General features: G+C 39.5%; 1 protein-coding gene across 1 annotated transcript in view; it reads right to left on the bottom strand.

Moving 5' to 3' along the window:
* The window catches only part of LOC148646816 (uncharacterized), a 138,813-nt gene that overhangs the window by 45,400 nt on the left and 80,767 nt on the right, over positions 1 to 12,646 (bottom strand). Inside the window, exon 5 of the mRNA XM_088609199.1 lies at positions 9,337 to 9,510. Coding sequence (XP_088465325.1) covers positions 9,337 to 9,510 — 174 coding nt within the window. The remainder of the gene's footprint in view (positions 1 to 9,336; positions 9,511 to 12,646) is intronic.

The raw sequence follows: 12,646 nt of genomic DNA, 5'->3' as shown, positions 1-12,646 counted from the left end.
CACCAGCTGATCCATTTTAACTAAATTCCTAGGACACATCTATTGTCTCAGAGTCAGTTTCAATGCATATTATTGATTCCCCAAAGTGCACACTGTGTTCCCAGGGAGCCACAGACACATTATCTACTGTAGTCTGGGAGATGTGTGCAATACTGTCCACACAGTTGAAGCAGAGTGTTCATTACTCCCCTCTGGTGTTACTGCTGAATGACCACTCCTCTACTGACTGAGCAGCACTACAGAAAAGGGTCTGACTGGCAATACTGCTGTGAAGACAATGATTGAGACAGATGGAGAACAGACAAGAGGAAGAAAGGCACAAAGTAAAAGAAGAGGAAGTTAGTGAGGAGCAGGTTTAAACCTGTGAGACATGGAAATGAGAGGGGAAGCTTTTCTTACAAGATCAGGCATCTTACATTTCTCATCACAGTTTTTATTACGGGGAAGGTGAGACACAGTGGGATGAAGAAGACTGTAGAAAGATGTGTCTGAATGTGGAGCCCTTAGTGGAACTTTTCTTTCTATTTAATTCCCACTTGCTCCCAATCAAAATCATGACCCCACCTGCAATATTGATCCACACCTCACTCAGATCTAATAGGGGAACTGAAGTCCCAAGTTCTCAGACAGGGTTTTAACTCTTGGTATCAAAATAAATTGACAGTATTGTAAAATTCTACACATTTCAGTTCAAAATCATGAACTCTGTGAGAGTACTGCATGGTTGCCATGTTGGTGAAGGAAGACAATAATCTCCTGGTCTCACCACTGCCGAGAGCAAGAGTTTTATATTGTGATATAAAACTGGCCCTTCCTGCTCACTAGTCTCCGTAAGCCAGAACTTGATAATGAATATGAGTATGTTTTAGTTGGTTGACAAATTGTTCTTTTTTGTAATACTTAAAAGAATCTAAAAAAAAATGTGCACCTTTTGTGAAAATATTTTAAATTAATATGGTAGCAAAATTTGCTTGCTCTAAAGCATGTTTACAATGTAACTGGAACACTTTTTCGTCATTGAAAAAGCTGTTGCCTCATTCTGAATCACAGACAATGATGGCAATATGGCACTATGCATACATTGAAACTTCATCTCTTTTGCAATATAAATTGGAAGTTAATGTTATGGCACATGATATTGTGTACTTGGTAGCTTTGTTGTGTTTGAAATGTACTCATCATTGCAGATTCATTATAAAACTGAAATGTAAAAATAGCATTGCAGTTCCCCTTTAATATAGGATAATATTTCATATGTCAATATTTGAGCTAATGCATATTTAAACATTCACAGTTTTAACAGTCTATTACAGGTCTCAAAAGACCTTCAGGTTAATGCATTAAATGAAACCCCTAAACCAGTCGTTGACATACAGTACAGCATGCATGACATTACTGGCACACAAAGGGATTTTTAACAGCATGTGCAAAGAAAATGGCATGTGTAATAAAAGTCTAATGGGCAGCAAAGATATTAACTTCAGAAACAATTAAATCTGCTCGACTGTAATTCCCTGCAACATATATCCTGATTAAAGTTCTTTGCCACAGAAAAAAAAAATGATTCACTTGGTTTATTTATTGCATTATTTGTAGTGGAGTTAGGAAATTGTTTTCACAGCAAAGCTGTGATAACATCAGACTTAAGTGTTAATGCAAACATTTTGCACAAAATGACAGTTGCAAGAAGAAATCTAAGTCAGATGTTTGCGTATTTGGAGAGAAGAATATGGATTTGTTCAACATAACGACCATATTGTTTGTGCTGTAGAATGTGAGAGCATCGTTTCTCAAACATCAAATTTTCAGCAACATTTTCAGACAAAACAGGACAAACACTTCAAGGATGAGTTGGATAAGGTTGAGTCTATCAAACAGGCCACAGCAAAGTACAGAAAACAAAGCAACACCTTTAAAATTATAATGTCAGACAAAGTGTTGTGAAACATGGAAAATCATTTACAGATGGGGCAAATATAATAGAGCTTTTCTTATATGTTCTGATGTTTAATTAGAATGCCTAACAAGGAGATTATCATCTCTAGAATTAAGGGTTCACCTGTGTCTGCTAGATCAATGAAGATACAAATAAGTGAAATGTCTGAAAATGTTAACAAACAACAGACATTGGCATTAAAAATATAAAAGTATTTTGTGTTACACTTGATGAGTGTGTGAATATAAACAATGAAACGACATTATCAAATATTGTGAGATACTGTGACTAAGATGGAATTTGAGAAGAGCTGAAGATACAGCTCAGAAGGTTATTAATCATTTTGAGGAAAAAGGAAAAGATATGAAGGAAATATTTTCTTTGACGGCTGCCATGGTAAGAAAACTGAGGAGACTCGTTCAGATCATCGCGGATCACATTGGCCACCCCACGGTAGATTTTCATTGTATTACACATCAGGAAAATCATTGTGCCAAGATTTTGAATTACTAGCTTAATAATGTGATGATTATGGAGGTGAAAATAGTTTATTTTCTTATTGCTCGATCTCCCTTGACTCAGTTTCAATCTGTTCTTCAGGAGATGGACAGTGTGTGCAAGGACATTCCTCTATACCAGCAGCCACATTACCCTGCAGCTCACAGCTTGCAGCCCACTGAAGCTCAACAGGTGTGAGCCTGGTCAGTGCCTGGAGGGGAGACTCCTGGGAAAATCCAAGGCTGCTGCTGGAAGAGGTGTCTGATGTCTGTGTGGGTCCTAATGCCCAAGTATAGTGACGGGGACACTATACTGTAAAACAGGTACCATCCTTTGGATGAGACGTAAAACCAAGGTCCTGACTCTCTGTGGTAATTAAAAATCCCAGGGCATTTCTTAAAAAGAGCAGGGGTGTTACCCCAGCGTCCTTTGGCCTTTACCAACGATGGCCTCCTAATAATCTCTCTGAACTGGTTACATCACTCTGCTCTCCTCAGCACTGAGAGCTGGTGTATGGGGAGTGTACTGGTGCACTATGGCTGCCAGCGCAAAAATGAGCTTTGAGTGGAGTGTCCAGAAAACAGCAATATACAGTAAGTGTAAGCAATTATTATTATCATACAGCAGAGTTTGTTGGCTAAGCCATGGCAAGGATTTGGCAGGTATGCCTTCATGTAATCAAGATCATTTTGTAAAAAATAGGCAAAAACTACCTGAACTCCATGATATAAAATGGGTTACAAAACGAATGTTTCTAGCTGACATTACGACACGAATGAATGATCTGTCTGCAGGGTGCAGATCAAACTGTTATGGGTCTTTTTGAAAGTTGGAAAGCATGTCTTGCAAAAGTTGCCATTTTTTCTTGGGACACTTTTCCATTCAGCAGTGTGTTATTGGATGTGACCCACTTGTCTAGCTGCTTAGCCACTATGTACATGAACATACTGTATCACCTTGAATACTGATCCAATGGGACAGCCTGGGACAGCCCAACATCATGTTGTCCAGAGTGTCACAAATGTCCAGAGTCCAGAGTGTCACTAAGGACAGTCTTTTGGGTGGAAATCTGGAGGAGGAATAGATATGGAGAAACCCCACCTCCATGGGGCACAACAAACATTACCTCTGACCAAAGGCTAACAGAGTCATTAGATGTAACTTCCTGCTTTCTTCCAATGACACAGCTATGTAACCAGGCGAGTAACCAGGCGAGTAGCCTGGGACATCATTTATTATCAAATGGATGCTACAGGAGCCTAGAAAGATCCATTTCCTAATAATTGGCTAGTTTGTTTGTTTGTAAGTGGGTTTCCTGTTTTCCCCATCACTGTTAATATTAGTCACCTGTCATTTTGCTGCTGATATGCATTTGTTGTTGATTGTGATTTTGTGTGTCCTGCGGGGAAAAAGTGAACGGGTAAGAACGTCACGTGACATACACTTTGCACACACGTAGGTTTGGTTTTGACTGTCTAGACACACTAGGTTAGGGGCGAGTGCCACCCTTGTATTTAGGTTTTGCTAGTTAGTGTAGGTTAGTTAGGGCATCCCTAGATGCTGAGGACCATTTTGTTTGGGTTTTGTTTGGGTTAGATAGGTAAGACCACACTATATTAGTTAGATTAGTTTGGTTTTGATATTTTCTTTTCTTTGGCACCGCTCATGTTCAGCTTCCACCTGATTTTCTTGTTTTGTCGTTATTGTGTACTGTTGAAAAAAAAAAAACTCCAGTCTCCAAATAGTTTTAATGTTACACCCCTATATCCTGGGATAACCTGGGGTCATAACAATGACCATAACAAACTAGTAAAACTGGCATCATCACAAGTATTCTACCCCTCTTACAAACCATCAAAGAGAGGGGTGACTGTTTGATTAATAGTGAGGTAGATAAGGATGGATGATATGTCCTTGGAATGATTGGACATGCTGACATAACACTCATGAAGGTGTACATATTGTATACACATACACTACACTACGGACAGTATATGTAAGTGGTATAAGTGCATATGAAGAAGGACATGTCTTAATGTGCAAAGTTATTGGCAGGTGATGTTACAGGAATACCTGTAATTATTTGAAGAGGATTCAATCTAATAGACTCTTAGACTTATGGAGAACAGTAAACCCTAATGTTGAAGACTTGTCATGTGATTCTACATCATGTGGAAAGCTTTATAGCAGGATGAGACCAAACTGAGGCTCCAGAGTCTGCTGCAAACTAAAACATAAATTAATCTTAATCATAATTAATCAGTTTTTTTTTTACAACTTACAAGTCACCTCCAATATCGTCTAAACCAAACCGTGAGACTGGAACAGACAAAAAGTATTTTTTCACCATAGTAAAGCATTTTTACAAAAGATGTATAGATGCCATTATCATAAACCGATAATAACAATAATCTCACACACCAAAATGCAACCTAAAAATCAAAAGCGGAGCGAAACTTATAATATTAGACAATAATTAATAAGAATTGCTTACACTTACAGTGTATATAGTGCTTTTCTGGACACTCCACTCAAAGCGCTTTACAGATAATGGGGATTCCCTCCTCCACCACCACCAATATATTACCAACATCTGGATGATGCACCAGTACGCTTACAAAACACCAGCTCTCAGTGAGGAGGAGAACAGGGTGATGAAGCCAATTCATAAATGGGGATTATTAGGAGGCCATGATGGGTAAAGCCCAATGGGAAATTTGGCCAGGATGCCAGTGTAATACCCTTACTCTTTTCGAGTAACACCCTGGATTTTAATGACCACAGACAGACCTCAGTTTTATGTCTCATCCAAAGGACAGAGCCTGTTTACAGTATAGTCTCCCCATCACTATACTGGGGCATTAGAATACATACAGGCTGTGGGGTGAGTGCACCCTACTGGCCCCACTAACACCACTTCCAACAGCAACCTTAGCTTTTTCCAGGAGGGCTCCCATCCAGGTACAGGTCAGGCTCACACCTGCTGAGCTTCAGTGAGCGGCCAGTTATGATTTGCAGGGTTATATGGCTGCTGGCATATTCACTGGCATAATCACAGCCATATGTGCACTGAATAACAGGTTACACGCCTGCTAAACCTCTGGGTCAATGGAAACCAAAAGAGTAAATTTATTTGGCTGACCACTACAACCAAGTCTGAAAAATGTCTGAAAAAAGGGGATCTAATTGGTTCAAATTGCTGTCATTCATTATTGACCATTTAGAGCCCTAGGAGACATCACTGACTCTGTAACATGACTCAGAAAAGAAAAACAAACCCTTTACTTAGCAACCAGGGGTCATCATCTATTCTACCCCTGCTGTTGAGCTGGCAGTGAAAAGCAATTAAAACTCCTCAAGCACTGCCCTGAGGATTAGTTCAAGTTCACGTTATTTGTCATCCCAGCCATATACAAGTATACAGTGGAAAGAAATATGGTGAAGAGTCTGCGTACAGGGAGGGGGTTGAAACCCTGGCAGCATGGTGCCAGGAGAACAACCTCTCTCTGAACATCAGTAAGACGAAGGAGATGATTGTGGACTAGAGGAAACACCAGGGAGGAGGTCACACACCTATCTGCAGTGGAGAGGATCAGCAGTTTTAAGTTCCTGGGAGATAACATTTCAGAGGACTTAACCTGGACCTGCCACACCAACACTGTTGTCAAAACAGCACGGCAGTGCCTATTCTTTCTCTGTAGGCTAAAGATGTTTGGCATGCTGTCACATATCCAGACCAACTTCTACAGGTGCATTACTGAGAGCATTCTGACTGGTTGCATCACTGCCTGGTATGGAAACTGCTCCATCCGCGATCGCAAAGCACTGCAGAGGGTGGTGAAGTCAGCGCAGCTCATTACCGGCTGTGAGCTACCAAACATCCAGGATATCTATTCAGCTAGATGTCTTAAGAAGGCTAGGTCCATTCTCAAGGACCCCAGTCATCCCAGTCACAAACTGTTTTCTCTCCTACCGTCCAGTAAACGGTACCGAAGCATTCGGTCAAAGTCCAGCAGATAAAGGAACAGCTTCTACCTCCAGGCAATAAGACTGCTAAATAGCCCACCTGCAGCTCCTTTAGCAAATCACCCGTAATGGCTACATGGACACACAGTTTTCAGTTTTCATTGTATTCAGCATACTGCACTTGAACATAATATATCGCATACACCATGGACACATAGCAGCTCTATTCATATTGAGTTTTATTCAATATTCTATTATATCTACACTACACAACACACTGGGGGGGGGGGGATTATAAAGTAATATAGCAATACCTATTATAGCTTTTAATAATATTGATTAATAATTCTGGGTATGTGAACATTATCATTCCAGGCCCTGTATTCACAAATTTTATGTTGATGTTTTTATATTTTCCAATTTTATCTCAATGTTTTATCCAAGCTAGTACACATACTGTATGGTAATGTCTACAAGCATTTTCAGCTGGCTGACAAGGCTACAACTTGAAAAATTGATCTTTTTGAAAACCAGGGGAAAAAAATCTGTTTTTTTTATTTTTTTCATCCACCATACTGTATTTCTGCCTGGTGAGAGGACACAGTAAGACTTATAGTATAAGAAATCTAAGACTTCTACTCTATACAGTATAGTTCTACTATATAATTACATTTATTACATAATTGCAGAGTTATTATAAACTGTTTTAGAGGACATCATTCCAGGTGGAAATTGACTATTTGGCTGGAGGTCTTACTGGGCTAAACTAAATTGTATCTTTAAACACAAAAACTGAAATGAAAAAAACGTGGATCCAGAAAAAGCAACTGACAGGGTATTAGAGCCTTTTATATTTGAAACTTGTAGGGAATTTGATTTTCACAATGGTTTTATAGCTTGGCTACAAGCAATGTAAAAACAACCAAATGCACAAGAACAGGGTCATGGTATTCTGTCAGACAGCTTTAATTCATTCAGGGAAACAAGATGAGGATAACAGGGAAACAGAAGGATACAGAGGGAGGTGATATAGCAGGAGAAACACACAATCAGGCTCTTTATAAAGATGATGTTATTATATACAGCAGAAATTCAACATCTTTTCCTGTTTCACAGATGTAATCACAGACTACAGCAACTTTTCAGAATAGGGATTAATTCTGAAGCAATGTTATGGGGAATCTATATCCCTGGAGGTCAAAAACAAATTTAATTTACAATAGGGATAATTTACCACTGGGATAAGATAAAATGTTGAGCAACTGCAATATCCAGAAACCTAGAAAACATATTAAAATGTAATTAAGAGGTGCTAGAAAATCAACTGAAGCAAGACCTCAATAGATGGAAACTGCTGGCTGTCTAATTCTTGAGAAGGATGAAGACAGCAAGAATGAAGGTACTTCCAGGATTTCTGTCTTGTTCCAGACCTTCCTTATTCCCCTCAATGACCATTACTAAAACATCTATTTTATGTGGTTTAAAGTCAGGGTCCCATGCTATTGTGACCATCACAGTCCAACATGGGCTTGTGCTGTCCGGCACTCCACCCCGCCAGTTCGTCCTGCAACACCCGGGATGCAAACCTGGGTCTCCAGCATAACACAACAGGGAACCAGCCGCATGAGCTAAAGGAGACCTCTCTCAGCCCAGGTGGCTGAGGTCCCTGCTACGCGCAGGGAGGGCAATGACATCACCGTGTCTGAACTAGCTACGCTACACTATTTCTATAAACCCCTCAAAATGACTATTTCTTTACTTATTTATTTCACAGTACAAATTATTTTCTATGTGATTACTGTATTTAAATTGCAGAATTTATTTTCATAATGCTTTGCTTTGTTCTGTTGGAAGCAAGCAGGGCAGGCAGACAAAAGATCAAAAAGGCAGGGGTTGAGCTGAGAGGAACTGACACCAGGGAGAGTCTGAAGGGGAGTCAAAGCACATGCACATCCAGGGTTCAAAGCACAGGGATAAGTCCAAGACATGGTAAAACAGACAAGGTCAAAGAACACAGAGAGAGGAGAAAACACTGGGGAAAATCAAATCAAAGCTGAGAGAAGTAAATGAGACTCTAAGATGAGAGGTTAACAAATTGGTCATACCTAACTTATTTCCATAGCTACATCCTTTCAGATGTATGTAAAATATCAGAAATTACAGGAGGAATACGAGAGTAAGATGCATATGAGAAAAGGAGGTTGGCACTTTCAAAGCAATTGAAGAATCTTACACCGTTCAAATCTGCATAAATCCACCAATTCACATTCAGGAGACAGGGTGAGTAAAAAGTTCATATTCGAAATTGGAAGAAACACTAATTACAAGCCAAATATGATGAATTTGAGAGCACAAACTGTTGGAAGAAATGTGAGGAAAACCTGGCATATAGTAAACATTTTTTGGTATGAAAATAAATTGGGGAAAGATTCTTGAAGAAATATAAGAAAATCCTCATTAGGAGTCCCAGAAGGAAAAGGACAAACACCAGATGAACGCCCTTCAGAGGCAGAAAGATACTTGTTAAGAACTGTCAGAACTGCAGCCATGAAATAAATCACTAGAAACTGGTTAAAACTGGACAGACCTTGTTGTTTAAATTAAGACGGACTCTATGAATGAAATCTCATGAAGAATATTACCCACAGAATTATAAATCAAAATCAACATACAAATGTGTAAACAAAGATAGGCAAAATGGGAAAGATTGCATGTCGAGTTTCTCAGTAATGAGATATTAACAAAGAGCAATAGTCAGAAACAAGAACTTGTATAATATTGCGTAGCAGTTTTTTGTCTTTCTAGATGCCTCCCTTCTTTTTGTTCTGTACTTCCTATATATTTCTTTTCTAATGCATGTGAACAGGGAATATTGTGTGTCTCAGGCTATCTAAATAAAACCAAAAAATACAAAGAAATCACCAGTGTTCACTTACTTCACGGTTGTTAATTTACAGTTGGGATCCCTCAGAGCTGCAGACAACAGTTTCACTCCTGAATCCCCCAGGTTATTGTCACTCAGATCCAGCTCTCTCAGACTGGAGTGTTGAGACTGAAGAGCAGAGGCCAGATCTTCACAACATCTCTCTGTTAGTTTACAGTACCTCATCCTGCAGACAAAAAGACAGGAACACAGCTCAACATCTGCACAGCTCATCCACATCTTTATTTCCAAGTCTTCAATAGGGTCTAAACTATACTGGTTTGTCACTCACACCCTGTTTGCTAAATGACTTTGCATAATGATCTGATCAATCTTACTGTACATATTTTCTGAACTTTCCCCATCCTGTTAGATTTATAATTATAATCTCCTTCTCAAAAAGATTAATTGTTAAATATCTGTTTTCACTGTTACCATCTACCACCAACACAGTGACAAAATATATACTGATTTTAACTTGAAAGCTGCCGAGTCCTAAATTCATCCTGCTACCAACATTGAATAAAAAATCTTTAGATTTCTATATTTATTTCTTTATTTAGTGGTTCCATTAGTAACAGGCTAAATTACTTTCTTGGAAAAATGTCTTTTATGTGTTGCAAAAAAAAGCTGACTTGCTTTAACACAATATATTTACAAAACATTTCCCCTCACGATCTACCTGAATGCTCAACTATTTGAGAAGCCTTCCATGAAACTATGTTTGCTACTAATTCATATACTGTAAGGCTTTCTGATAAAATTACTGTTTTTCATATGTGTTAATTTTCTGACTCTTTCTGACCCATCAAACCTTCATTCTCACCCTGCCAGAAATGCACCTGATTATTCAAGCCCCTCACTCTCTGCCAAATCTGCTTCAGGTTCACATGTTCTTTGTAATACATGGCTTTCTGTGATTTTTTGTATATCTAAGGTTTTGCAACTGTCCCTGCATCTTCTGCACTATGTCTGGTCATGACTTTTTTCTGTTTGCTTATTTCAAAGTAACACCATGTAGCGGCAAGGCTTATTAAATATAGGAGAAAAGTTTGCTGCTCCCTTGCCAGTCTCTCTCTCCCTCATCTTAGTGGTGTTGGACACAGAGAGGCCATTCCATTTGGTTCAGATTTAAAGTGTTTTTCTATCTTATAGAGTTTCCTGATATGGAACAACTCCCAAGGCTGAAATTCTCCATCCATCCTAATAAATGGTCATTCTGGCGCCTTACTGTCTGGGAGATTCCTTGGGAGAGTCTCATCCCAGATTGTTTTAAAACGCTAATGTCAGAGAGCATGGTTACTCATCCTCCACCTCGATCAGCCAATCAGGAACTGGTAGGGTAGGGTAACCCCATGTGGATCTCGAATGCCCATGGAACATTCAACCAATGAACAACCATAGTTCCTCCAGGAAGGGGCCCCTCCAGGACATTCTCAGACTCAGCTCGGACAATCACATGATGGCCAGTGTATCCGAGTGCCAGGACTTTACTTTGTTCTAAGAGTCGAGATCGGAGGTCGCCTGCGCGTAACCAAAGGATCCGCCTGAGGTTAGCACAGCAGAAAGCCTCGTGAACCGCTGGTACCCCACCGTGAATGCTCGCCTGATCAACGAGTGAACTACGGTCGGAACTGTCGACAGCTGAATCTCAGTATTCAGGACTAGCGCTACAAATGGAATGACCGGTCTTCTTCCCGTATAAAAAGTGTGACTTGCTTGCACTTGCAGTCACTTTTCATGTGCACAAACTCTGTTAGTTAAGCCAGGACTAACTAGCCGGTCTTCAGAGAGCCCACTGCCAGTGCACCGCAGCAGGAATCTCTCCCTTTTTCTCCCACACCTCACACCAGGACTGCCTGGCACCAGGCCAGAGGATGCCGATTGGACGCAGCAATAGCCTGTCGGTGTTCCTTTGCGTCTGCGGGAGATCTGAATCCACATAAATTGGATGAGTGTTCAACATTCTGCATTATAGCTTGAGAAGTCAATTGTTACCTCAACCCCAGTTGATATCAGTTTAATTCCTATGATTGACGTACGTGCTTTTAAGTATCTAGTGTAGAAGTTGTAATCAAAGCTCATTAATGAAACAGTATAAATGACTGGTATACTGAATATATGTCTCTTGATTTGTTACTCTTCGTGATTGATTTTATACCTTATGTATTCTGCTAACCCTCACTCTTAAGATCTGTTATGTTTATATGCACATTTTATATATAAATAATGTATTCTCGTGTATTAGTATCTGTGTGTGTGTTGCTGAGTTATTCCGCAAAGAATCATTTTGTGACTTACTGCTACAATTAATAATTGTCCCAGTAAATGCACAAAACCCCTACAACCAGCTCCATTTCTAAAACTTTTTTCCATGTGCATTTTTGTATTTATTTACATCTCTAACACTTAAATGTCCTACATTTTCATTTGTCTTAATTTTTTAGACTGAATTTTAGTTTGAGCCTTAAAAAGTTTAAGGTTTCTCTATCTTTTTTTTTCTTGTCCTACAGAGCACTTTAATTGTGAAGTTTCCAGCATGTTTACATTAATCTATGTACATAAACTGTTATTACTCATTACCAAATTATTGCATTATGGCTTAATTCACCCTTTCCTGAACTGTTATGGCAAGCAGTGCTGGTGCTGTCTCTGGTGCAATCTTTTGCAGCTGAAATTTCACTGTTTAAAAGAATAAGAATTTAGATTGCTCATAAATCCAATCACTTATTCCCATGGTTCTCAAACTGTGGAACGTGTACCACTGCTGGTATGTGACGCTCCTGCAGGTGGTACGCCAGATGACCCTGGAAATTTGTTGTGTGCACACGTACTCCGATACAGTTCGTGCTTATACTTGAGTGGACACAAGTGCTACTATGTGATTCTATACCATTGTATTGGAACGCATGTTATGAACGTAAGTGACCACTTGTATTTAAAAAAGTTATCTTCAGCAAATAGGGAGGTAGGAGAATGTGCTTGGTTTTGGAACAATGCCAATTCTTGTGAGCACAGGAAAGCGTAATAGATAACAGTAAAATATTTAAGGACTGTTCTAGGTTAATTTGAGAAAAATACACTGTGTTTCGCTCCCATGCGCATGAAATAAAAACTCCTGAAACAGAAAAGGGGGAAAATGCAAGCTTGCGGATTGCTAAAGCAGGTAAGCCCCACACTATTGGTGAAGAACTTTGTTTACTGTTGGCAAAAGAGCTGACAAATATTATGTGTGGAGATTAGGCTGCTAAACAGCTCAACCTGCTGCCCCTTTCGAATGACACCGTCACTCGTAGAATTATTGATATGGCAGATGATGTCAA

Source organism: Lepisosteus platostomus, chromosome 16 (genome assembly GCF_059453375.1).
Source record: "Lepisosteus platostomus isolate fLepPlt1 chromosome 16, fLepPlt1.hap1, whole genome shotgun sequence".
Taxonomy (NCBI): domain Eukaryota; kingdom Metazoa; phylum Chordata; class Actinopteri; order Semionotiformes; family Lepisosteidae; genus Lepisosteus; species Lepisosteus platostomus.
Note: the sequence above shows the minus strand (reverse complement) of the source record. Positions and strands in the feature narration are given on the sequence as shown.